The sequence below is a fragment of the Varanus komodoensis genome, unplaced genomic scaffold (genome assembly GCF_004798865.1).
Source record: "Varanus komodoensis strain SLA01 unplaced genomic scaffold, ASM479886v1 scaffold63, whole genome shotgun sequence".
NCBI lineage: Eukaryota > Metazoa > Chordata > Lepidosauria > Squamata > Varanidae > Varanus > Varanus komodoensis.
Window position 1 is genome coordinate 2827658 of NW_025336259.1, and position 27874 is coordinate 2855531.

At 46.3% G+C, this 27874-nt stretch overlaps 2 protein-coding genes across 8 annotated transcripts; one reads left to right on the forward strand and one right to left on the reverse strand.

Moving 5' to 3' along the window:
- Nucleotides 1-1676: 1676 nt before the first annotated feature.
- Nucleotides 1677-12007, forward strand: AQP11 (aquaporin 11). Its single transcript, XM_044450194.1, has 3 exons — nucleotides 1677-2314; nucleotides 9819-9935; nucleotides 11800-12007. The coding sequence occupies exons 1-3, from the start codon at nucleotides 1726-1728 to the stop codon at nucleotides 11853-11855; spliced, it is 762 nt and encodes a 253-aa protein (XP_044306129.1). The 5' UTR covers nucleotides 1677-1725; the 3' UTR covers nucleotides 11856-12007.
- On the reverse strand, nucleotides 5929-27687 carry CLNS1A (chloride nucleotide-sensitive channel 1A). Of its 7 annotated transcripts, none has more exons than XR_006416609.1 (9): nucleotides 27530-27687; nucleotides 26172-26308; nucleotides 23442-23567; nucleotides 21448-21558; nucleotides 20318-20491; nucleotides 18421-18505; nucleotides 17030-17130; nucleotides 13461-13538; nucleotides 5929-6218 (listed from the first exon to the last, which is right to left on the reverse strand). XR_006416609.1 is itself a non-coding variant. In XM_044450195.1 (7 exons), the coding sequence occupies exons 1-6, from the start codon at nucleotides 27646-27648 to the stop codon at nucleotides 18438-18440; spliced, it is 735 nt and encodes a 244-aa protein (XP_044306130.1). In that variant the 5' UTR covers nucleotides 27649-27687; the 3' UTR covers nucleotides 16520-17130; nucleotides 18421-18437. The 7 variants fall into 7 exon arrangements, 3 of the variants coding, with proteins under 3 accessions (XP_044306130.1, XP_044306131.1, XP_044306132.1); XR_006416611.1 differs by having other exon boundaries at nucleotides 5929-6259; XR_006416610.1 differs by lacking the exon at nucleotides 13461-13538.
- Between the last annotated feature and the right edge of the window lie 187 nt (nucleotides 27688-27874).

Genomic DNA, 27874 nt, shown 5'->3' on the forward strand with positions numbered 1-27874 from the left:
ATGTGCCTACTTCTATCCTTTAACAGGTATTCACTCATGATACAGTTTACCCTGCATAAATGCCTGCCTTGGGACAGTATCTTTTCCCCACCACTGCAATTATATGAAATGTTTGTAGGCCTATCCATGATTTAAAGTCCACTTGGTGCACACAAAGGTACCCAGAAAAAATATATGTGGCAGGGGAAAAAATAATGAAACTATAAAGCCCCAGTAATTTAATTTAAAGGGGAAATTCTGAAAGGGTGAAATGAGTGACTCTCGAAAGGCAATGCATCTGCTTACCTTAAATAACTTAAAAGGCATCTGTTGTTTTAAACAGTTATTGTGTGTATTGCACTAGAGAAATGACAGAACTGAAGTCCGTATCTATTAAGGACAGGGACCACAGTGTTAAGCCTACTTACTTGGTAGTAAGCCTCAATAAGGCTTAGTTCGGGAGTAGACCTGTAATGAAATAGCACCGAAAAAATACAATGTGCAGCATAAATCTGAGGTCATCGCCCACCTTTTATTTTATCGCATACAATACTTGCAAAACGGGGTGGACAATAAAGTCCCAAGAAAAACTAGAGTTCTCTAGCACCATAAAACTGTTGCTCTGCCGCAACAAACAGATTCAAATTGGCTATTCTTCCAAAAAGGGAAGGCGAGGGATTCCCTAATTTTGCTTCCCGAACTCAGCCTCCTGCTGGGTCCTCTCTGGCGCGCGTTGCGGTGCGCGAAGGTGCGAGGCGGGCTTCGGCAGGTCCTGCCGGCGGCGCGTGGGCTGCGAGCCCGAGGAACGCGGGGCCGCCCGCCTCCTCTTCGCACGGCAGCCGGTGGGAAGCACGGCCGGGCGCGGCGGCCACGAGTGCGGACGGACCCCTGCGCCGCCGCCGCCGCCCCTCCCCCGCCCCCTCCCCCGCGGCGGGACCCGCCCCCCTCCGACTGGGGCGGGCGAGCCCTTGCCCCGCCCCGCCCCGGGCCCTTGCCCCGCCCCGCCGCGGAGGAGCCGGGCCGGCCGGCTTGCAGATCCGTTCTGGGGTCGGCGGCGGCGGCGGCGGCGGCGGCGGGAGGCCCCCGCTCCTGGCGCTGGCCGCAGGCTGGGAGGCGAGAGCCTTGGCAAAGCTGGACGGAGCGTCCGCAGCCCTGCGGCGGGCCCGCGGCAAGACCTCGGGGTGCCCCTGGCCGGCCGCAGCGGCTCGGCGAAAGAGGACGGATGGGGGCGAATGGGGGCGGGAGCCCTGGGATCCTCCGAACGGCTCCTTGGGGAAGGGGCTGCTAGTTCCAGGGGGCCAGCCCCCCCCCTCCGCTTCAGGGCTCCGGTGAGGGGGCCCCTGGAAGGAGGAAAGGCAGCCGGAATTCTCCGGCGAGGGAAAATGAAGCGGAACCCCGCGCAAGCGTGTCCCGGTGGTTGCGGAGCGCGGCCGGTGAGATCACAATGGCCGGGAGGCTCGCCGCGGCAGCGGCAGGAGCGGACAAGCGCGCAGGCCGTGGCAAACTCTTCCCAGGGCTGCGGAGCCGGGCAGGGTGCGAGCAGCGGCACCCACTGACCGTGGATTAAACCGAGCGGCCGAAGGGCAACGGAGATCCCCGAGGGGAGGGCAGGGGAGGGGCTGAGAAGCCTCGAGCACTTAAAAAGGGAGCCGAGGACGGCCCCTGCGGAGGTGGGGCAGCCCCGGGAGCGGCGGCGGCGGCGGCGCTGCCTTGGGCCCCTCTGCCGGACCTCCAGCGCCGGGTGCCATGGGGGCCAGCGACGCTTCCATCTCGCTGCTCGTGATGGCAGGCACGGTGACGCTGACCGCTGGCTGCAGGCGAGCGGCCCGCCGCGCCAGTAAGCCCCGCTTGCGGGACTTCCTCCTGGAGCTGCTCGGCGCCTTCCAGATCTGCGCTTGCACGCACGAGCTTCGCCTGCTGGCCGATCTTCCACCCCAGCCGCACGCGGCCCTTACGCTCACGTACATCTTCACAGCAGTTCATGGCTTGACTTTGTACGACAGCATCAACAACCCTTGCAGCAGCTTTCAGCTATTCTGCAAAGCCAAAATCTCGGTCAAGTCCTGGTGGCTGCAGACTTCCGGGCAGTTCGCTGGAGCAGTACTGGCCATCATCTACATCAGGTTGTTCTGGATGTTGGGGATCGTGCCCGTGCACGCACGGGCGCTGGCGGAGAACTGCAGCAACCCCATCCAAACCACCGTAGCAAATGCTTTCCTCCTAGAACTCCTGTTCTCCTCCCTGGTCCATCTGAGCTTTCTGCAGTTTGAATCAATGAATCCTAAGCTAAAAGCCAATCTCGTCGCTTTGCTGATCACCACATTAGTATACGAAGGTTTGTTTCCCATTCCCTTTCTTTATTATTGTTCGAGGATGTCCACCACTTTGAACGGAGTAAGTTACTCTCTTGGTTTTATACTGTTTATCTACACTGGACTTTAGTACAGCTAACAGTGTGTTGGGCAGAACCCGCAAGGCTCTTGGGCCTTGTATCTCGGCTATAATTCTGCCCAGTGGTTTTCAAACGTTCTGCCTTCGGGGAATATTTCCTCTATTGAACTGTTGGCCAAAGGACCTCACAATCCCAGGCATTTTGCACCAGCGTTTAGCAGAGGAAGCGTATAAGTAGTAAATACTGCTTGCTTTTCATTTATTGTTGTCATGTTACTTCCATGTCTGATGGTTTCCGTTCCAGCTGGTGGGGAAAGAACAGGGCTTCAGCCATGGGCTGAGGCTTTCACATTAAAAGTTACTAAGGAAGGAGGGTCTTTTCTGCTCAGAGTTGTCCTTTGGCTTTTCTTACATCCCACTGTGGTTATTTCTCCATAGATGAAGGGCAGTGTGCATGCATAGGCTCTGCGACAGCCTGCTTCAGATATAAAGGGGGGGGGGGTCTGCTGCACTCCTGTAGCTTCAAGCAAGTAGAAACCACCTGTGGCTTGCTTTTAGGTGTTGAGAGAGCAGCACAGACAGAATGCACTCTTATAAGTAAGCTGTTATTACAGGCATTCCAGAAAACTGCACTCATTCATTCAAAGCCTTCCTATCCCGCTCTTCAGTGAGAAGTGGCTCAGAGTAAGATACATCTGTCAGCACTCAGCCCCTGCCCATCAGTTCAGTCTAAATTCAGACGTGGCCCTGATTTTGCAGCTTCTGTGTTCCTTTGATACTAGCTGTGTAGCTAAATTGATTAGAACTTCCTTTGAAATTTGCTTCTCACTTTTTAGATCAAAATACAGTGGTACCTTGGCGCATGAACTTAATCCGTTCCATGACTCTGGTTGTGACCCAAATTGGTTGTTACCCAAGTCAGATTTCCCCATAAGGTTCAATGTAAATAAGGTTAATCCGTTCTGTAACTATTTTTTTTTAATCAGAAATTTTGAAACAAAATGACAAAGAACAACAAAGTACTGCATAGTACAGTGGAGAACACTAACCTAGTGGGAGGGGGGAGATTATTTTGAGGGAGAGTCCCCCTCCATAAGGACATTGGGGAGATCACTTGCAGGGGTTTCCTCTCTTTGTCTCTTAGCTGCAGGGTCAATTTTGGTGAAAAATCTGTCTACAGTCACTTGTTTCTTCCTGCAGGGCATACCCCTCTGGAAATGAGAGACCACGTTATTGTTCATCAGATTCAACACTGTTTGTTACATTTATGTTGGGGTGGTACTTCTCAAAGAAACCCTGGCATGGGCGCGCTCCTGCAGGAAAGACGGGCGCAATCTCGGCCATCTCGCCCCCCCAGCACGATCGTGGCCACCTCCCCCCCACCCACGAGTGGGGAGATGGCCCAGATCGCAGTTGCGCCCGTGCAGGGAAGACGTGTGTGGTCGCAGGCGCGCTCCTGCAGGAAAGACGGGCGCAGCGCAGCCGTGATCACGCATGTGTTCCCTGCACGAACACGACTGTGATCATAGCCATCTCCCCACTTGGGCAACGGGGGGGGGGGGGGGATGGCTGCGATCTTGGTCGCCACCCAAAGCAGAGTTCGTGACCCAAGTCAAAATTTTCATGAATTTTTTTATCGCGACCCAAGGCGTTCGTGAGCCAAGGTACCACTGTATCCATTTCTGTAGACGGGACCATGACATAAACTATTCACATCAGGTGTGGATCCTTACTTGCTAACCGTACTGTCAAAAGCACAGGTCAGTCTCTAAGTATGTTGAACTATTGGCCCAAAGGACTTAACTGTGACATATTAACATTGCCAGCATAAAAGAGAAAGGGTTTGTTTTTTCAATGAAGCTATCTACAACATGTTTTAATATTGTTGTATCTGTATTTGTGTGTATGTCGTTCCTTGCCCTCACTAGCAGATGTGGCCAAAAAGGATCCCCCTTCCAGCTGAACACAATCAAAATATTGGCAAAGGAAAAGCAACTTGGAACACTTCTTGCAGTGCAATCTCAAGTAGCAAGAGAAAAATCAATGCTGCACAAACTTGCTCCAGGAGAGGATATTCTTAAATGTCAAAATTTAAGCTGCTCTTTGTAGCAAACAAAGCTTAGGATAGTCAAGCAGCTGGAAATTCTACACACCAAATAAGGGCAGCAATAAACATTAGTGAATTGCAGAGATGGAAAGAAGTGTTCCAAAACAACTCAAGAATTTCATGAGGACTAATCTTTACTGCCTTTGCCTTAATAAAACAGAAGATGGTATTCAGTGGTATGTTTGAGCAGACAGTTAAATAGTTTCTCCCCAGAATTGAAACATTTGTATGTTTGCATATTTTAAATGAAATTAAAGACATGCAGCATCTCTGTGTCTTTAAGAGTGTTGAGGCTCCAAAATTAAGCCCATGCTCAGTCTTACCACTTGCAGGAGTGAGTTCACGGTGTGGGCCTTTAGTTTAGACTTTCTGTCTGGTATTTGGTGGCTAGTATAGCAATTGCATAGCAGTCCTTGTTGTTTATGTGCCATCAAGTCACCTCCAGCTTATGGCAATTCTGTGAATGAAAGCCATTCAAAATGTCCTATCCGTGACAGCCTGCTCAGCTCCTGTTATAGCCGTCTACTATTCATAATTACATTTGGTCATTAGTTTGGTAGAACAGTCAGTCCAATTAAGGCAAGGAGAAACTCCTTCCCCATTAGCAAGCACATTTGTTCATTTCACTGCTGTTGACTTCTTGGAACTCTTAGTGTGTCATTAATCGGCCATTTAAATTTCATGCTCTATTTCTGCTTTGAGTCCGGTTGAGATATTTGAAAACTGCAACTTGGACTAAAAGCACCAAATAAACTGAAATGATTGTTGTTCAGTCAAGTATGGGAAGTTACCAAAATATGGGAGAGTTGATAATATAGGAAGTCTGGAGGCTTTTGCAGAAGGCAGAAAACATACATAACTATGAAAATCAGATTAATTAAAGCCCTTTTGGAGAACAGGGGTGTTTTTCCTGGTGTAAAGTGACCGCCGTCTCAAAAAATCAATTCAGCTAAGATTGGATATTAGTGGTTCATAGCATGGGCTCTCCCACACTAGAAACATTAAAAAAGAAACTGGCAGCCATCTGAATGGGATGGTTTAAACTGGTGTCCTGCAACAGCAGGGAGTTGGACTTGATGGCCTTCATGGCCGCTTTCAACTCTACTATTCTATGATTCTATGATTAATAACAATTTTCTGAGCTTTAAAATATTTTAAAAAGCCGACATTTATGCAGATAGTCAGGCTGTAGCTGAGAGAGTGTTTGTTTCCCAAATGGGTACCCTGCAAAGTAGCCCAGTGGCATGTCCATTATTACCCACTGCCTATTTTTTTGTGGGGGGGACAGCTAGAGCAGCATTTGACAACGTTGCAGTCTAGTCCAGTGTTGTTATCCAATCTTCTGGTGAGTTGGTTGTTTCAGGGAACTGCATTGTGGCTGTGAAAATGTTGGTAGCAGTCGTACTATTTATTAAGGTCTAGCAGGAGTTGTTGTGATGTGTATCTGTTGCTTTAGGAAAATGCTTGTGGTTTAATCGTTCCAAGAAAGCGGGGGGAGGGCTCTCCCTTAGAACTGAAAATGGCCTCATGCAGCTCCTCAGAGGTATGAGCAGTTAGTACACTAAGCTTTGAAATATTCCCAAACAGGCATGGGCGAAATTCTTGCTCTCCTGGTAGAACTCTCGGCAATTTGCAGAACAATAAGGATTGGAAGGACTCAGTTCTTCTGGCATTCAAACAAGGTCATGGTTTCAGAAGTCACTGTCTATCTCTTCTGCATCAGTTGGTGGATTTTGGGGTTCTAGTGAAAGAAAAAAGTAGATTCTGCAAGAAAAATCATTCCTGGAAGAAACAAAATCCAAAAATTTGACGAGGCATCCTGACCACAAAGCCTGCAGTTTGGCCAGACTATTACCATACTGGGGATTTGTAGTCTGAATAAATTAGTCAGTGATAGGTGTTGCAGATGGAGAGGGATGGAGGGAATCTCCATTTTTGAGAAAGCAAATGCTAATCTCATCTTCCTCTTGCCTTTGGTCAAACACACAGACTACCGAGGTGGTGTGGAGGAGAAGCGCAGAAAAACATGGCAGTCCTCATATTAACAAAGAGATTAATTTTAGACACTGCTCTGGGTAATGAGTCGAAGTTATATTTACACAGTGACTGGAGGGGATGGGAACATCTGTGCAGGGTCTTTCTTCAGGTTATAGAAAATCTTCCTCTTGGTTCATCCCTACCACTGACATTCAGACTGCCTAGCTCCATTTTGAGATTGGGTCCATCTAAACTTACAAGTTTGGAAATGTATGGAGAGCAGTATAGGACAGGCCTCTCAGCTATGGATTTTGGATTTTTTCCCCTCACAAGATAGCCCAGTTGCTTTACTGTAATTAAAATATGCAACCATACACAGTACTCATTTTCAGGAAACATTCTAGAAAGCATTCTTGTGGTTCAAAGTTGCAGCCATATAAATGTTGTATTATGTTGATGTAAAAAAGGTTGATCCCAATGTGAAATGTATGCTCGGCTCCTTGCAGGAAACTAAACCCTGATTAAGCATGCTTATTTCTCCCCCTACTAGCAAAGACATTCTCAACAGCTCAAGTATTCGTTAATACTTCTAAGATGAAGGAAATATTTCTAGGGCAACTCATGTGAAGTCCTCTTAAAAGAATAATAATGCCATAAATGGCCCATCTGACAGTCTGGAGACAGTTTGGGCATGTTTTCTTCCCTCTTGTTCTTAGTTATGGAAGGTTGCTCAGTGCAAAAAGTTGCCCTTGTTGCCTCTTCTGTGAGGGTCAACTAGAATATTCTTCTGCATCAGTGCTGTTAAACTCCCAGGATTTTGTGCCACTCTTTATGCTTCCAAATGTCATGGAACACAACTAGACAACAAAGCATGTGCAGAAACAAAGAAAATGCATAGGTGTGCTATAGCAGTGTGTACTAAGTGCACAAATTAGTTGTACACAACTGTGCAGCTTTTCTCCTCACGTCCTAAAAAATCTTTTCTCCTGCACATCCTGCGGACGCTCTGTGCCATCCCCTCATTCTCAAAGAGGTACTCCTCAAAGAGTACTCCTCAAAGAGTACCATGTCCTACATGGTACTCTTTGTCCCGTTGTGCTTTCTCAACTTCTATCCTTGCACAGCGTCTTATCTCAAGTTAAATGCTTCTCATCTTGGAACAGAGATTAAGTTAACTGGCTTGTGATTTCCAGAATCCCCTCCATGCTTTTAAAAATTGCTGCTGTAATTGGCCATTCTCCAGTGCTTTGGTACAACGGCTGATCTTGGAGATGCTGCCTATTCTTGTTAGAAGATCAGTGTTTTCATATTTGCATTCTTATAGTAGACTGGGATGGATACCATCTGGGCCCAGTAAAGTTTTTAATAACTTGTTAGCAAGGTTCAGAATGTCATCCATTGTCACCACTATTTGCCTAAATTCCCCAGACTTCCTTCCTGAAAACATCAGTCCAGGTCTCTGCTCTGTATCTTCTGCAGTGAAGACAGATAAGAGTTCCTTATTGTTGGCCTTGTTGTTAGCATGATGTTCCTTATGCACCTTTTTTGCTGGCTGCATCTCTCCTGTGCTCTCCTCACTGAAGCAGGCTTCCATTTTCTGACAGAAGCCTTCTTATCTTTCCCTTGACTTTGGTCATCAACTGTACTGGGGATGTCTAGGATTTGGTGTTCTTTTCTAACCTGTGCTATACATTCTATCTGAGTGGTTTTGCCTAACCTCCAGACCCTTTCAAGGAGTTTCACCTCACTTTCAACTTCCTTTTGTCCCTATTTTAAAGAGATTTTGAAGCAAATGTGACTTTTGGACTACTTTGGCAATTCTCCCCTTTAAAAGATACTAAATATGAAAGCACTGTGGTCACTGTTTCCAGTTGGTTCACCATTTGGTTAAACCCAGGATCACCTTCCCTCTGGTCAGTTCCATAATGAACTGTAAGAACGTAAGGAAAGCCACTCTGGAGCAGACCAGAATTTCATCTGGTCCAGCAGTCAGTGCACATATTGGCAAACCAGATGCCAACTGTTCTAGGGCAACAGTCGTTTAGGATATTGAGAGATGTAGTTGCTTTGTCATGACAGAAACATACTTTAATCTAGTCACTCTCACTTGGAGGCCTCTGAATTCCTTTTCCAACCCAAGTACGGTTTGAACATTCTGGTCATGCCCTTCAATTCATTTTGGAATGGAGGAGCATCACCCACAGTGCTTCTGTGGAAGAGTCTGGTCATTTTAGGCTTTCCAGCCAGCTTCAAACTGTGCCCTCTTTGAGAGACAGAACAGTACCTCTTCCAAAGCCCTTCAATGTCTTTCCTACAGAGTTTTTACCAGAGTTTACTGTATTCCACTCAGGGTGGATAAAATTCAATGATTTTTAAAAATGGATTTTAAATTGGATTCTTTAAATAAAATGCTTTTTTGAGGGAAAAATCTATCTAAAGATAGTTTTCTGTTTAAGATATATTACAGTCCAAAGGTTATTCAATGAGGATTCATTTTTAATTATGCAGCATGAGGCTGTATATTAATGCAATACTTAATTTTTTTAGTAAATGAATTCCATCGATCCATTCACAATGCCATGCCTTTTCCAGAAGTTTCTGTAAGATTACTGGGCAGTTTTTCTATCTAGACAATACTATCACTGATGCTTGGTTTTACAGTTCTCAAAAATGAATTTATGGAAATTACATGCCTCTTCTTCACAACAAAAATGCAATAAAATAAACATACAGAGAAAAAGACCTTAATCCCATTGTTCCTTTGCAAATCTACATACACAGAATCAATCCCTTACTAAGCTTCAAAAAATTCAACAAATAGAAGAAAATTTCTGGGAGTGAAATAGATCTGCACAAGAAGCTAAGTGTGAGGAGGGAGGGGCAAGCATTAAAAATGAAAGTGAACCCTTTTGAGCAGAATATACCACAAGTCTTTGGATCTTCTTGTGTATAGCCTGAGGTTTATCGTATTATTCTTTCCCTGGAGGAGGAAACCTCTAATGGCAGTAGGCCATAAGAGAGACCCAGTCTGGGGATATTTTAATTAAGTCCCTCTACCTGTGAGTAAGACAGACATGCATGCAAATCATGCAGAAAACCATGAGGTAAATCTAGCTGATTAGTAATTTAAATCAAATCCACCCTGATGCCCAACATATGTAGGTCCAGCCTGGGAGCAACCTCTTCCTAGAACTGAAAGTAGACAGTTTTGGGCTAGCCTCCAGGACAAGTTCATGTTTGCCTCAGCTCTTGAGTCATGAATGTTTGTCCTGGCAATCACTGTTCCCCATATCAGGTATTTAACATTATCTGGTATTACTAGCAGCAAGATAACCTGCACTGTTTTGTTTTTGTCTTATTATAGGAGGAAAACTGACAGGGGCCATATTCAATCCAGCACTGGCTTTTTCCTTGCACATAAGTTGTTTCACTGATACATTTTGGAATTACATGCTGGTGTACTGGATAGCACCCTGTATAGGTAAGTGCCTTTATACTTCTGTATTTTTATGGCCTACTGGAGTGGTACTTCTAGCAGTACTGGAGGCAGTACAAGAAACAAGTGTTAGAGAGCAATCGTCTTGATTAAGGGACAGCTCTGGTTAAATATAGAAGCATGTTAAATGATCTCTTCTGCCTACTGCCTGATGAAAGCAGGCTGCCATGCTTGCTTTGGGTGCTTTAGCAACATCAGCGGCCTGCGGTTCGAAAAGGATCCTGCCGACAGGACGCTTTGATGAGGATGAGGCTGGCTGGCACTCCTCACCTCTCCCAGCATTAATGGCAGAAGTCGGTGTTTCACCAGTACCATTTGGGGTTATCCTCTTTTAAAGTAAGGTTACAAGGAAGCTTAGCTGTAATTCAGTTATGAATAGCAGTTGCAAAAAATGCTTGTGTGCGTAAGTGTGAATAAGGCTCAATATGATGAATAGACTAGGGTCATGCACTGCAACATGTTTAAAGCATCACAGAATCTCTCCCTGTTGAAAGACACATCACATGAATACACTTGCTTAGTCTCAAGGCCATCACCTAAGTAGCTGAACACAACCACCAGCTATTTGTTACTATGCAAGTGGTTCTGGTATCAACAACACTTCTCACTCCTAGCATGTATTTCAGCTTTAAACCACCCCATAAGCTTAGTTCTCTGAGACTTGTAACAATTAAAAAATAAAATGCAAAGTAACAAGTTAGATCCAGTAGCAGCATGTAAATCTAAAAAGGGTAAAGACCTAAAAGCATCTAAACAGTTCTTAAGTGGCCTTCAATGGTCTGGCACCACAAAGACCATAATACAAACAGCACGCACTGACCCCAAGGGTCTGTAGCTTGTGGGGGTGCTCCTGGACCCAAAACTATCACTTGAGCCTCAGGTGGACTTAATGGCAAGAAGTGCCTTCTTCCAGCTGCAATTGACCGACTGCAGCTCTACCTGGACAAGCAGAGCCTAGCCAGTCACCCATGCTCGAGTAGCCTCTCGACTGGACTACTGTAATGTGCTCTGTGTGGGGTTGCCCCTGAAGGCAGTCCACTGGTACAGAACAGGGCGACACTACTGCTGATGCAAGCAGAATCACATGCCCATGTGATCCCAATACTTGAGCAGCTTCATTGGTTACCAGTTGAGCTCCGAGCCCAATTTAAGGCGCTTGTTCTAACATGTAAAGTCCTAAACATGTTATATCTGAAGGACCGCCTGCTCCCATAGGTAGCTACCTGGCCCCTAAGATCAGTTGCGGAGGCCATTCTGAAAGAGCCGTCCTCCAAGGAGGTAAGGAGGACGGCTAATGGAAGAGGTTCTTCTCAGTACTTGTGCCCCAGTTATGGGATAGCCTTCCAAAAGCAGCTCACCTGGTGCCTTCCTTACAATCCTGCTGGGGCCAGATGAAAACAATTTTATTTTCTAGACATTTTAATAATTGATTTTATTTTGATAATTTTAAAAGTGGTTTTACAGTATTGCTGTTTTAATCTACACTGTTTTAAATTACTATCCCTTAGTCATACACTGTTTTTTCCTTCTGGTATTGTTAACGTGTTTTGATATATATATATATATAGTAATCTGCTTAGAGAACCCTTGGGCTAATACAGCAGAATATAAGTTAAATAAATAAATACATAAAAAGATTCTCTGGAAATGACATCCTATAGGTAGGAGCCACCTTTAAAAGGACCTCCCTGTTGCAGGCACCTGCCTCACCTTGTTTCTTTGCCGTTGCCCAGCCCTCAGCCATTCAGGGGTTTAAAAGTTAAAGCCAACACTTTGACAGTACTCTCTTATTCCAGCTAGTTGTCTTCTGGCATTGCCTAAACTCCTGCCTATGCTTACATCATTTCAGGGTCCGTGATGGTGGTCATGGTGTGGGATGACATCCTTCCCCTGCTTCGCGGATAAGTTTAAAATGGTAGAAAAAAGTTTTATCTGACAGACTATTAATACTGATGCAGCTGTATTCTACATGGAAGGCAGCCAGAAGGCTGGACATTCAAATCATTCTGACAGCTTTCAGGTGTTTTTCCTGGAAATATCATTAAAGGATTTTATAATACAGCATTATCTTGTGCCCTTGGAAACAAGATTTAACTTTCCAAGCTCTGACATGTGTATTTCAATTTCAAAGGTTTGCTTATTTTAAACTTGACATCAGTATAACTTGGAGGTGGGGGGGAGACTTCTGGTAACTAGATACTTAATTCTAGTTGCATATTTAGGCAAGCTTCTTTCAAAATAACTCACCTCACTTATTCTAATTAAGAACTCACCTAAAGCCAGGCATCTGTATTTATCCCTCTTCCTTTTCCATGAAATAATAATAATAATAATAATAATAATAATAATAATAATAATTACATTTCTATGCCGCCCCTTGCCGAAACCTCGGGGCGGAAATCCAAGCTTGCATTCACAGCCACCAAAAACACTTTACATATATATGTGTGTGGGTGGGGTACAGAACCAACATTCAAAACATAACAAACTTTCCTCACTTAAGACAAGGTGAGCCTTAGGAAGGAGAAGGGGGGATATGTGTACCAAGATTCATCCAAGATAACCCTCGATCTGTAATTGTTGAATTCTTCTTCAGCCAAATGATTGGAGTTTCCTTAACACAGTGGTTACAGTTTTAAGATGCCTGACAGGATGCAAGCAGTGTTGATCCCACACAACACTCACCAATATTGGTTCAGAAAACATGTTTAAAGCTCTGGCTGTCTAGATAACTTGACCATCAACTTCATCAGCCCTAGCCAGCAAAGCCAATGAGGAAGGATGCTGGGACTTTTAGGCCAGAACACCTGAAGGGCATGAGTGCCCACCCCAAGTATAAAACATCACATGTGCTTCATTCAAGTAACACCTGTTCATATGCCACAGTTTGCAAGAAAGGACCAACATTACAACATGCAATAGGCCAAGTTAAAGACTTTGGAATAACGAAAGGCGACTTCTTTAAGCAAATGATTTGCAAATAGAACAACACACACCTGAAGATGGTTACACATCACGATGGATAGCCATACATTTTGTAGCTATTACCTGGCTTCACAAATGCCACCAAGATTTTGTGCTTCAGTAAAACACCTCTCTCAAGGTATTTGCACAACATTCTGGATCACAACTGAAGGCAGTTTAGTTTTTTGTTAGTTATCATGTATCAGAGCTAGTATGCATTAACATCTATGCTACAGCAAACATTTTTAGCTACAGCTTGGGAAATGTTTCCTCTTTTCTCTGCTTTCCTCTTCTCCATCCCTTAAGTCTAAAGCTTCTACTGAAATTTAGAAAGAGGCAAACTGGAAGGATTCATGTATAAAAACATTTCTGATATATGCTCAGCTCACAGAAGCACTTTAAAAACAAACCGGGTCAAAATGTTAGCTGTGCATTCCATATTTGACATATTTTAACTACCAAGCCATTTTTAAAGCACATTTAAAATGTTGCATGTTCTGAAGTGATGTGTTATTCTGCAAGGATTATTGTTAAAGTAAACAGTACCTGCAGTACAGAACTGAACTTTGCCCGTAGCTGGTCTAACTTCCAAGCAAAGGCTTTACGCTGGTTGTAAGCTGAAACCTTTGGAAGAGAGGCAGAGTGCATGATTTACTGAGCTGGTGTTTTTGATTTCCTCCTGTAAGTTTCCCTGCCTCAGTAAGAACCTATAACACTGACACAGTTTTAACAGAAGTGCTGTATCAAAATACTACAGAATTGAGCATTGAATTCTTCAATCAAGAATGAAGAACTCTCAATGACTCGAATTTCATTCCTCTAGCCACATTTAACTACACAGTGAGTTTGAATTAATGTTGTGCAGCATGAGGAGGACGGCTAGAAAATGAACTGGAGCTCATTAAATAGCTGTGACTTAAGACAAACTGTTGATGGCTTGAATATATTTTCTTCTCTTTAGGTATATTTTCTTAATAAAGAAAACTTTGCCTTTATTGTTCCTCTGGTGTGTGTTTTTCTCCCTAGCCTATTAGACTGCATACCAACATACCCTTATTCCCATCTTTTAATTCTTGATCTCTCTGAGTTGGATCCAGACTAAGTTATGATTAACATAAGCACCATTCCTTTCAGAAGGTCTACAACCTAACTAACTTACTCTGCATCAAACCTGTTTCCAAGCATCATCAAACCCACTGCATTTCCCTGATGTGGCAGTGTAAGTACCGTTCTAGCAGATAAAAACAGTCAAAAAAACTATACAGCAGTGGTGAGGAACCTCTGGCAAATGAGGTCACATTTAAAATCCAAGTTTTCCCTGCAACTGTCTCACCCCTTTCTGCCTTACAATCCCCTTATCTTGAAAGGGATGTATTGCCCTTTAGGCAGAACATGCAAAAGAACAAGTGCACATCCTTTCACCATTGGTGAAGCTTTCTTCACCAAGGCTCCTTACTTAGGAGAAGTGAATGTGAGAAGGGGAGATTTTCACTCCTCTGATTAAACACTCAAAAGTATCACTGTACCCCAAAAGTTGCAAGCCACAAAAAGCAAGTCACCACCCGTTTAACGCTTTTCAAAATATTTAGGTTCAAGTCACCAAGTAAGTGCTATGCTTGTTCTAACTTAAGGTCTGTTGGAATAATACTGCTCTCAATGCCAAAAGGTGGCTTGTATCAGCAATCATTTTTAAAATGAAGTCTCTTTAGGTTCAGTAAAGAAAAACCTCACACATGGAGTACTCAATTATTTTTTTAAAGGGCTGCAAGAACAGAAGATCCCTGTTAAGCTTGCAACCCCCTTCAAAACATTTTTAGTACTAAAAATACCTGAAAACCATAAGGGGATCTGATTCTCCTTCCTATTCCTGAGCCAGCTATTTGGTAGGTGGGAAGAGAAGGCAAGGGTCCTGGTCCTGCTGAACCTTCCTCCTCTGACATAGGCTCTTTGCTTGCCTTCTCTCTCTCCTCCCAAACCCCTTGTTGTTTCTTGCCATCCAACACTCATCCTTGCTATTTCTCTCCCTTTCCTATCCCTAGCCCCTCTTCCTTCCTTCCTAGCCTCCCTCCAGCTCCCCACCTTTATCTTGCTGTTTCTCTTCACTTCCAACAGCTAACCTTGCAATTTCTCCTCCCCACCCAATCATTTGTGACCAGCCACAACCCCACAGTAGCCATTATTTGACTAGCCACATCCTCCACGGAAGGCATTTTGCTGCAGTGGCCACAGCAGTTTCTCGAAATCCCAGGTGTGCCCATGGTTCAAAAAGGCCAAGGTCACATCCCTCTAGCATACGTTCTTGGTCCCAAGTCACCTGTAATCAACCACAAGCTGTATTCACACACAACGACAAGCCGCGGCAGGAACTGCTGCTTTAGCGGAATAGCAGAAGCATGATGAACTGAGACACATGTAGTCCCTGTGAATCCTCACAGAGAACCACCAGTCTGTTCTGAAGTTTCCCCATTTTGGCACTGCTGCTCGTTATGTGCGAAGCTGGTTGCCATGTTTGTCTGTGGTTTCCCCATTTCAGCCAGTGAGTTCTGCGGCAAGAGTGTCCATGGCTGCTCCAGCCACCATTTCCTATGGCCCTGTTTACCTAGCAATGGCTGAGCTTCTGGTGGACAAGGCACTGGCCAGCTGCTCCCAAGCCTTCTGCCCTCCCTCCTGGCACAGATTCCCTGATGGCCAACTGCCCACCTACACAATGCTTGCTCAGTCCCCAAGCTGCGCGCCTCTCAGTGGTGCCACACTGGCGCCTCACAAGCCTGCGCCTCTCGCGAGCGCCCTCACATGGTGTGCCCCACCCATTATGAAACTCCCGTGCGCTGTCCCCACGTCCTCTCTTCTGTGAGAGGTGGGAACACAGGGAAGCCACAAGAATCTTGCAAAAGAAGTGGGGACAGTGCCTGCGAGCACACAGGAGCCAGGCGCTTGCAAGACAACAGCATGGCACCACCATGTGGGATGGACATTCTATATTATTATTATTATTATTATTATTATTATTATTATTATTATTTAGATTGGCAGCCCACCCATTAACCACAAGGCTACCTTGTCATCAAATCTTGGCGATCAGTCAGGCAGTGGGTGAAGTGGGTGCCCTGGCTGGGTTGCACATGACGGCAGCACAGTCACCAGGCATCAGAGAGTGCGCATCAGGAGGGAGAAGGAGGAGCGCCGCCAGCAGCAGCGACCCCGGGGCAGCCGCGTGTGGCACTCCCGCCTGGTTACTGCTCTGCTCTAATGAGCAGGCAAAAGCGGGGGGGGGGGGAGCAGTAGCCAGCTAAGACATGCAGTGCAGCATGCAGGCCAACTGGGGGGAAGCGGGATGCAAGCAGGAGCAGTGCTAGCTGGGACCGGGACGAGTGTCACCATTTGGACGGAACACAGAGGCGTGTGGAAGCTACTCATGAATAGATGCTTTGCAAACACATGAACACAGGACGTAAGAAATGTAATAGTGGGGCTGAGAGACTTTTAATCTAGCTTAACCGCAGAGAACCCTGTAGCTTCTAGAAAGAAGAGTTAGTCAAACCATACATATGAAAAATCGTCCTATAACCACGGCAAGAATGTTCCTAACAAAAATGGGGAGGCTGTAAGATACAAAAATTATATTTATTGAACCATTGTGTTTTATGTATAACAAAGACACAAGATGTCTTATCTGTGGAGCACTGCAGCTGTTATCCCTACACCACTAAAGCAATGACAAAGCAAGGACATCCAGTCAATCGAGACAATTCTTTGCAGTATTTTTCACAATGTATTAATTGTGCTCTGTCTCCAGCTTAAACAGGGCAATGCCACCCTCTCTCTTTAGCTAAACCAGAATATGCTTCCCTTAAGATGTGGTCAGCTGTGGATAAACAAGCACAAAAATATGGGGAAATTCTAGGACAATCTAGAACTCTGGTCTAAATACAACTTTATTCCTTAATTTCTAGTAATTCTGTAAAGGCTTTCCAGTTGTAAGCCATGATTAAGCCTCCACTCAGATCCAAATTATTACAGATTCCTTAAGTGTGTATACACACACAAAAACACATAAGCAACTCCACAGTGCCAAATCCTGTTGTATAAGCACATTTATAAAATCATGTACAGACCTAAATATCCACGTTTAGGCCGTTAATACAGATAGGGCGATTCTTGTTATGGTATCTTCAAGCTCGAATAGAACCTGTTCTTGAAATGCTGGCAGAAGAATCTAAAAGATAGAAAATGCTTGTTTTCAGTGGTGAGAACTCCTGTTTATGTCAGAGAAAGGGCATGCAAAACAGCAGGGGGAAAACTTCCGTCATGTGGCAGGAATCTGTTGGTACATTTTCAGGACAAAGATCATCCTAGCCTGTGCTAGAAGACCCAAGTTTCATGTGAAAGGAGCTTATAACAGTAGGCTAAGTTAGACTAATTTGTTTTTCATGTTATTTGGATTCAGACTCTGGATGGCTTGGCAAGAAGCCACGGCACCAGGGCAATGAAAAGTATTAACAGAGGCATGGAGAAAAGGGCATATGGCCACAGGCCAAGAGGAGGACATGTTGTCACAAACAAAATGGGAGCTGACCTCAAGAGAAGGTCATCCTAGTACTCAGTTCACCTTTTTCACAGCGGAATTTGGTGCCTCTTTCCATGAGGTTTCACAGCCCATTGCCTGACAGCACTGCCTTGAAAGATGGGGTGGTACACTGCTGCCCAGGCTTGTCTGTGCATTTACTTCAGGCAGTGCGGCATTTAGCTGTGGGGAAAGGGAAACGTGGTCCCATCCACAAATGGCAAGCATCCCTTGGCAAGCAGCCAGCTGCCTGGCTCTTTTCTCCTTTTAAGGGAAGAATGCTCACCAGCTCCTAATCCCAACACAAGTGAATGCGCACACTCAAAAATCAACAGTGAGAACCAAGAAGAGGCAAGAAAAGCAGCAGCAAAAAGCACTGGAGCAAATTTATGCAGCATGGATACATGTTCAAACATATTTTTACCCTACTCTTCCTCCAAGGAGCTCAGGAGAAAGAACAGGGTAAAAATATCTACACATAATTCTCCTTCCCCATTTTTCTTCACAACAGCTCTCCAGTGTAGACTCAGCGACAGTGACTTCTCCAAAGTCATCCGGCTCTTTGTTATGACTGTGTGTACTTTTGTGCTGTAAACTGTATTAAGGATATTTATAAAAATCATACAAATACCCCCAAATCAAAGAACCTTAATAATCTGAATTCAGAGACACTATGTTGCACAAACTGTACAGAGGAAAGTAGCCCAAATATCACCATAATTAATATAATGCCCAACACAAGGAACATTTCTTATTTAACAGAAATATTCTATATGCTGTTTTTCAATTATAAAGAAAGTTAATGAACCGGAGGGGCTTTGAAACCGAGCTGAGAAAAAATGTATTTATATGTATTTATCCTATTTCTGTGTCACCCAATTGCTGAAGCTCTCTGGGTGCCTGAGTAATTAAGAGGCAGTAAGAATTGAGAGAACACCTTACAGGCACCCAGGTCCTCCTCAATGATCGACGTCAGCGTCTTCAAACTGCCCAGCTACTGATGGTGCCACGTCCACCTCCATCCCATCTGGAAGCCAAGAAAACAATTGACTGAAGAAGTTGCAGGCATTTAAGGTCCTCTGCAGAGCACGCTGCTTGCTCTGTTGCCAAGAGAAGCCTGACTCAAGTGCAGTACAATTACCGGACTGACAGGGCTCAGATGGACACCATCCAACCTCACCCCAAACTGTGGTGCAGAGCAGTTTATTACAGAGCAATCCAAGCAACCTTAAGCCACAAAGAGAGCGGAAACTGTAAGGCACTTATTCAGCAAGCAGCCCAAGATGAAGTTGTCAATAATGTTTATCTGATTCAGTCCCCAGGGTTAAAGATTAAGCATTAAAGATGGAAAAGGTGGGATTCAGATGAAATCCACTTAGAAGCAATGAGAGAGGTGCCTGGACCCTGGCAAACCTCACAGGAAAGCGCAGTCTTTAACTGGAGCAGCTACAGGTACTGCCTCAGCAGACAAGGACAGCCATGCTGGATCAGGCCAGAGCCTCTCGCAGCATCCTGCTCACACGGTGGCCCCACAGCCCCCTGTGCAAAGCGCAGCGGCATGACTGGAGTGCAGCAGGTGTGAATGCTGTATTCAAAGGAATACAGCCCCTGAGGCTACAGGCTGCATCTAGCCACCAGGACTAGTAGCCGTGGACAGCCGCCGCCTCCTCCATGAATTTGTCTGACCCCCCTTTTAAAGCTATCCAAATTGGCGGGCATCCTTCTATCTTGGGGAAGTAAATTCCATGGCTATCTCTGTGCTATGAGAAGAAACTGGTAAGTTTCAGAAGGACAAGTGGGGTGAAAGAGGGGGATGAGTGAGTGAGGCGACTGGTTTTTGACTGAGAGTAGGTGGGCAGAGCTTGGAAGTTTGAAAGGAGAGAGAAATAGATACTCTCAGTCAGCAATTACAGTCAGTTGGAAGCAGCCGGCAGTCTGCAGAATCCGAAGAGGCATCCTTCTCATTAAAAACCCAGATAGTGCTGTGGAAGGCATTTAGGATCCATAAGGAAACGGAAGGAAGTAGAATACTTGGGAGGACATATTAGCGACCAGGAAGAGTCAAAACCTGAAATTGTCAAGTAGTATATGGGCATGAGAGATGGAAGCTGACAGAAACCTGAGTGCAGAAGGGAAAGATTAAACCAAGAAAAATAAATTAAAGACTGGTCGAATTTACATTCAGGAGAGAAAGGAGGATCTGGGAGTGAGGAGTGTTTGTGAATGGAAAGAGTGAGATTCCTCAGTCAGAAGTTATTATACATTGCTTTATTCAAGAAGAAAATAAGTTACTGAACATCTTGAATCCAATATGCTTCTTGTACAAATATTTGTTTTGTTTATTGATACAGCCACAGACTATTTGAATATCAGTGTCTCATCCACATAGTCCAACAAAGGAACCTTATAACTTCGGCACAATAGTGTGGGAGAAGTTAATTAATGAGATTGGAATTAAACTCCTGGTGGAGAAAGAAAGGGAGATTTAAGAAAGTTAAGGACACTCCATGTCCAAACAGATTAGAGAGGAGTACCCATGTCACCCTCCCAATCCACTCCCTCAACCACAAGCACAATCTCATCCATCTCCACCCATGGCTATCCTCCAGCCATGGTGTTTGGACAGCTCAGCCAAGCAATCGAAGCCACGGAACTGAGGAGAGGAGAGCTTGGCCTGTGCCTGGGCCTGGAAGGAGGTCCTTTCACCTGGGACAACATCCAACCCACCTGCTCGCTGGACAGATGTTGCTATACGCAATCAGCCTGAGCTTGCCACCAGAAGGGAGGCGGCACACTTTAGGTGGAGCATGCAGCCCCCCGGGGCAAGGGTCGCACTTACCCTCAAATTCTCTGACGGAGTCTTCTGTCCGCACCCCGGCCATGTGGTACTGTGTGCTTATCGACTGTGCAAGCATGCCCTCCAGCCTCTCCAACGTAGCCTGGCCCTCGGCAGTCAGGTGCGACAAGCCTTCTTCATACGTGTAAAATGACGGGATGTCACCTTGGCCTATCTCTGCAATGACAACACACCCAGGGAGCTGTTAGGTTGCTGGATAAAACAGCTGGAGGTGAACAGTCGGGTCACTTCCAGATACTATACCAGCCTTTCCAGAGCCTGACACTACCCTGTGCGTCAGACTGAGGCTCTCGTCATCCCCAGTCATTTTAACGTTCAACCCTTTGAGCATTTTCTCCACATTCTGAAAGACTGGAATGCCTCTCCATGGGCTTCGTTACTAGAAATAAAAGGCTTAGGCTATTTTTAAAAGGTCTGAGCTGGTGCTTTTTGGCTTTGCTCCTTTTACATTTGGCCTGCCCATCATGGGAATGCCCCCTCTCTCTCTCTCTCTCACACACACACACACACACACACACACACACACACACACACACCCGGCCAGCTCCTGTGCAACAGAATTAGGCCCTTGGACTGAGAGAGGTAAAGAAGTCCTAAGGAAATGCTCTATGTAGCTCAACCATGAGAATATCAGTGCTGGCAATGTTCCACATAAGAACTGCTGTTCTGGGTCAGGCCAAGGGTCGTGGTCTCCAGTGGTGGTCCTTGGGGGCACAGAAGCGGAGCCTGGTGCAGCAGACAGACCCTGCTTTCCCGAACAGGCAGAGACACACTGCCACCAATCACAAAGCAGCCTTTCAGCCCTCCATGGCGAGTATCTCTTGACCGACCGTGACAAACTTAAATAGCCTTGGAGTATGTGGGAGATGTATGAAAAAGCATGCCCTTCCAAAAGCTACTTCAGTGATAACAGAGTTAACTGTAAGAGCCAGATGCTTGACAAAGGACATAGCTCTACGAAATTTCTGCTAGAAGCTGAGCAATTCTGGCTCCATGGTTTTGACTGACTTTCACCTTTGCAGAGACATGGGGTCCCCAGCAATTATGGCCCATGGCGAGTCAAAGGCAAACTCCAAAACTTAGGGAATATTCCATAACAATGTTCTACTTACCATGGGCCTCAACGTCATATTCATCACCATCATAATCGTTGTCAGAGTCTTCATCTTCAGGGTCAGGATGCAGGGCTTGGCATTCACACATGGCGGAGAACATGGCTTCAACTAGGAAAAACACAAATGCAACACTTGTCCACTCAAACCTGGTAAGCAATGGCCGCCGGAACGTGCTTTCCCCCATGTCAAATCATTCATGCTACAAGGCAGACCTCTATGAACTCTGGCCAACTTGATACTTTCTGGACTTGCCTGATGACGACCCCCATCCTCCCAGCCGCTGTGAGTGAATGGAACATGCAGTCTAACACATAAGGAGGATTCCAGAATGGAGGATGCCCAGTACCAGGCCAAGATCTTTCCCAGACCTGTGATCCATCCTTTAACTGGAGATGCCACAGGACTGAACCTCTCAGCCAAGACACAGAGCAGTTGCCCGTCAGTGCCAAAGAACTACTCACAATTTCTTGAGCTAAACCAAACTCTTGCTGAAACACTACTGTCAGAGCACCTTACTGAGAAATTAGGGGCTTGAGGCACCCCACAGTCCTTGTTCAAAACCTGCCCTGTGGATCAAGGCTGGTTCCACAAGCAGCTTCGATGGAGGTCCTGCCCCGTCTCTCTGAAGGCACAGCCAGATACTTCCCAGGCAGCAGTTCATTATTTCTAGGTGTGGAAGCTGTGCTGAGCAACCAAGGGCTTATCGGCTCTGTTACCAGCAGGGTAACAAGCCCTGGGGGCCAGTACTGAGGGCAAATGCCTTCACTCGCCTCAGTTGCAAATGAACCAATCTCAGCAATAACCACACATTTATTTATTTATTTAATTTAGAAAATTTCTAGGCCGCCCCATTCGCCGAAGCCTCGGGGCAGCTTACAAATAAATAAATTAAAATACCTAAATAACAATATAAAATACACGCAACTGTATAAAATAAGTTGCCCTGGCCAAAAACTTTAAAATAAAAATAACATTAACAATTAAAATGACACTTGAATAAAAAGGTCTTCGCCTGGCGCCGAAAAACAAATAACGATGGCGCCAGGCAGACCTCTCTGGGGAGTGCATTCCATAGATTGGGCGCCACCGCAGAGAAAGCCCTCCTCTGAGTACCTATCCTCCTAATTTCCTTCATGGAAGGTTCCCAGAGAAGGGCCTCTCCCGCTGATCTCAGGGGGCGGGCAGGCATATATGGACGTAAGCGCTCCTTCAGGTAGCCAGGACCCAAGCCATTTAGGGCTTTATAACTGGTCACCAACACCTTGAATTGGGCCCGGACTTCAATGGGAAGCCAGTGAAGCCGACAGAGGACTGGAGTCATGTGAGCATAACGCCCAGTCCCCGTCAACAGCCTGGCAGCTCTATTCTGAACATTATTTCCCAGTGCTCTGGATTAGGACAAAAAGGTACCAGATAACAGCAACCTTACCCACACAGCACAGGTTGAGTTCAAGGAACAAGAACCACCTGTCCCAGTTTGCGAAAGAGACTCTCTGACATACGCCAACCTTAGCCAGTAGCAGTCATAACGAGAGTAGACTCTGACAGGTCGGACTGTGTCAGGCAACTGATGCAAGTTCAGGAGTGACATTCAGGCCCACCGAGACATCCAAGCAGGCCCAAGCGAACAACAACAAAAGGCCGGCAACCAGAAGGGACAGAAAAAAGCCGGTGAAGAGTGCAGGCCTGCGAGCGGTGCGAGACGGCCCACCGGCTGACCTCCAAGGGGACACGGCATGTGCCACCCATTCTTTATTTTAAGCAACCCTTGCCTGGTGTGTGGAGCATTTTTTGAAAAAGGGACATGTGAGAATCTCATGGGGAGGAAAGGAAGGCGAGAGAGGAAGCCAAACTGCCATCTTTAAAGAAGGTAGGCAGACAGACGGGGCCCAGGAATCTCTCTCCCTGCTGCTCCCATTCAAGAAACATCCCCAACAGAAATGATAAGCAATTCTTTTTTCCAAGTGAGCCACTCCAGCTCTTTCACTTACGGGCTGATTTGTCGCTGGGTATGAAGCGGAATTCTGAAATGGGCTCGAGCTCCTCATTGTCCTCTTCTTCTTCCTCTTCCTCCTCTTTTTCCTTCTCTTCCATAGGAGCTTCTTTTGATTCATCGGCTGTGGAAATAAAACACCAATCAAGCTGACTTTCCTGGTTAACCACTTCAGTGATCTATGCCACCCGCCACAACCTAGCACCCTTGATGTGGGTGATGGAAGTTGCAATCCTGCACATCTGAAGAGTGCCAGGTTGAGGAAAGCTAGTCTGTGAAAGCACAATGTTACTTGAACTTAAGTGTCACGCATTCCAATGGTCTATTCTAAGCAAACCTAACACTAGATGCAAATCAAGAATCCAGGACCCCATTAATCCCATAACTTGAACAAAACCAGCCTTTTGTGACAGGCTTGATATAAATTTAAAAAGTAGGGGATGTTAACTGGGAAACAGTATCTGTTTTACTTTATGTATCTCTAAGGTGTAATCCAACATCCAGAGAATCACAGGTTCCCCAGCCTGTTTGCACAGCAAAGTAGCTTTTTGGAAGCGTAAGGTCTAGAAACATATTTGAATTTTGAATCACACAGCACAAGTCAGCAGGATCACAAACGATTCATATTCTTTGTCAAATGCTTCTAGTCCCCAACAACCCAGAATCTTCAGGTTGTTCCACACCACACAAACTCACCTAACTACCCGCAGATAAAGGAAAGGGAGATTGATTGATTATTTATTTAGGGAACTTCTATGCCGCCCCATTCGTCAAAGCCTCGGGGCGGCTCACAATCATAAATAAATAACGTAATATAAAACAATATAATTTAACAGTATAAATTAAGTTGCCCTGGCCAAAGAATAAAATAAATAAATAATATTAACAATTAAAATAACGTTTGAATAAAAAGGACTTTGCCTGGCACTGAAAAACAAATAACGACGGCACCAGGCGGACCTCTCTGGGGAGCGCATTCCACAGATGGGGCGCCACCGCAGAGAAAGCCCTCCTCTGAGTACTTACCCTCCTAATTTCCTTCACGGAGGGTTCCCGGAGAAGGGCCTCTCCCGCTGATCTCAAGGGGCGGCCGGGCATACATGGATTACAGGGAATAAGAGGCTGGGTGGGTTCTTTCCAAAGATTACCTAGCAGTATTCCAACTGGAAGCTATTCTGCTCCACACTGATGCAGTGCAATGTGGCCAAGTTTTGCTCTGAGAACCTGTCCCACATCAAGAGGTGCAAGGACACCTACTTTTGCCAGCAACTCCTGCCTGCCTCATGAGACCAACCTGCCACCTGGCAGTACTGCTACCCTTTGCCAGTGTAAGTGGTTTCTTAATTTTATTTCCATGCTGTCCAATAGCCAAAGCTCTCTGGATGGTTTACAACACATAAAAATTCAATATAAAATATGAACCTCATTAAAAATCATAAATTTACCATACAAAAATTTAAAACCAATTTAAAATCTATTTTAAAAATTGCAATAGCTTAAAGTACATTTTAAAACCTACTTACACAGCCAACAAAGTCTCAGTAAACCAATTAGAAACCCCAGCAGAGGGAGATAGTTTTAACCTGGCACTGAAATGATATGAAGATTGGCAACAGGCAGGCCTCAAGGGGGAGCTTAGTCCAAAACTGGTGAGCCACCACTGAAAAGACAGTTCTCTTCCTTGCCACCACCGAAGCCTCCCTCAAATGTGGCAACTGAAGGCAGGCCCCAGAGCATGATCCTAGAAGATGGTGGTCAGGAGAGGGATTGTCCAGTACAGTGGTCCCAAGCTGTGTAGGGCTTTATACGTTAAAATCAGCACCTTGAATTGGGCTTGGAATTGGACACATACAGGTAGGCAGAATTGGTATCATATGCTCTGACCATCTGGCCTGTTCCTAAGCTGGGTGCTGCACAAGCTGCAGCTTCCAAACAGTCTCCAAAGGCAGCCCAATGTAAAGTGCATTGCAGTAATCGAGTTCAGAGACTGCTACCTCCTTTATTCACTTTTCCTGTAGTTGACCTGACAACAGGCTGATACCTGGGGATTCTGTCCTGCTCCGCTTGCAACAGAACATTTGAATAAGAGCATCTGGTGCTCTCACCCAGCAGCAGAGAACAACTCTGGGTAGAACAAGAACCCGCTCCAAGAAGGCAGCTGTGCAAAAGGGCAAAGCCTGTAGCACTGCATGCAGTAACATGGGCTTCACAATGAAGGCTTACAGTACAGGGTCAAAACCACTGGAACAAAGCACATGATACTTCCTCGAGATTAGGACTGCTTAGGGATGGGTTATCTTCTCAGTGGGCCAGCACTGCCTTTGGAGTTCAGACTTGCACCAAGAGCTTTCAAAACGAAGCAGAGAAAGGCTAAAATTCACATACGCCCTAATTAGTCAGGTTTGTAGAAAGTGCTACACAAATGATATTCCATGATTCAAAGAACTGTCTGTATAGTCAGGATTCTTGGAAAGGAAGTAGCGCAGCCCTTAGTATCCATTTATCAAAGCTTACTCCACCCAGTGCAGTCAATGTGGAATACATATGCTTGCTCCCACGTTATCCTTAAGCCACCCTTGCAAGGTAGACTAGACCTGCAATCCCAACTTGCCCATAGTCACCCGCTGAATTTCATGACCACACAGGGATTCTAACCTGCTGTTTCCCACAAGCTCCATTTATTCCATTAGACTGGCTCTCTCCTGAGAGTGCAAAGATGGCCCCGTACCTTCAAACTTTGCATTTACCATAACGTACAAATGCTCCCACGGGTAGGCATTCACGTCCCTGGAGATGGCATGTAAGCTAATGATGGGATAGTCCAAGGAAAATCCAAGGCCAGAAGTATCGATCCATGACAGACGGCTAGAAGAAAAGACATCCAAAGAAATAACCCAAGTGACAAGCACAAAAATTATTTTATATAATTTATATTATATATATTTATATTGTGTGTGTGCAATTTCTGGAATAAAATTAATTAAGTCAATGTTCACTAAGTCAATGTTCACAGCATACCCAGGCTATCTGCCAATCTGATACTAAGCAGACCTAAACCTGTTTCAAATCAGCAACATACCTCGCAGGGCTGTTCTGGGGATAACATTAAGAAGCAGTAAAAGAGAAGGATCACAGGAATACAGCAGACTATGCATACTGAGTCAGATCCTTGTTCTAGCTAGCTCAATGTTATCAGTCACAGCTGGCAACAGCTCTCTAGCATTCCTTTCTAGCAGGGGCAGCAGCAGGTACCCAAAAGTCACAAATGTGCACATGCTGATATGTGCTAAAGTCTTTGGGCATAGTCAAAAGACCCTACCTCCTAACCACAATCCTATTTGTAAAGGAAAAAAGACAGACAGACATGGGCAGGGGAGAGAGAACAGCATTTAATTGCAGAAAGAAATCCCAAGCAGAAAAAATCACAGGGAGGTCGCACAAGGGGAAGCACATTTGGGCCAAAAACCAGGTCAACTACAGGGGGGAATCAAAGATCCCCAGGGCCACTCCTGTTGATTTAAACAAATACCTGTGTGAAACAAGGTGCTGGGGCAGGCGATCTCCCAGAGACTCGGGGCTCCAAAAGAAAGGAGCCCCGTCTCTTTGACAACCCCGCTGCTTCTTACGAGGAGCGAACTGGGGCCCTGGGCATAGCAAGCGGGGGCTCTCCCAATGACTCTTAAAGACAGCCCCTCCTCTTAATAGACACCTGGCTGGCCCGGGCCTCAGGCTGGCAGAGGCGGGGCAGAATCGCCATAGTAAACAGACTTATCCCCTCAGACAAGAGAGGAAGGAAGGGCCTTCAGGGCCAGCGCACACAGGGCTCCTCCTCGGAACACTCCAAGCCCGCCACGGCGCTTACGCCGAGTTTCGGCAAGGAAGAAAGGCCTGCAGCTCCCCGCATGCCCCAGCCGGCCAGGCGAGCTCCGGCAGAGGGAAAGCGGCCTCCAGCTTTTCCGCGGAACGCGCCGAGGCTTGCGCCCCCGACCGCCCGATCCCCTCCGGACCTCCCCCGCTGCCTGCGAGAATCCTGCGGGGCCTGCGGCCTCCGCAAGCCGCGACGGGCCGGCCGCTCCGCCCGCTCACCTCTCGGCGATGTAGAGGCTGCCCGTGCCCAGCCCCCGTCCCCCCAGCACGGCCTCGGTGTCGGGCTGCCTCAGCCGGACGCCCTCGCGGGGCTCCGGGAGACGCCTGAGGAAGCTCATGGCGAGCGGGACGCGCCGGCCTGCTCGCTGCTTCCGCGCCGGAAGCACAACTCGCCCGGCCCGGAAGTGCTCGGCGCCGCCTGCCCGCCCGCGTCACCATAGAGACGCGGCGGCGCCGCCTCTGTCCGCGTCGTGGCCGTCACGTGGCCGCCGGCGCCCGCCATGTTGGGCCTGCGCCTCGGAAGGGGGGCGTTGGGCGAAGCGGGAGGGGCGCCCGCCCCCCGCC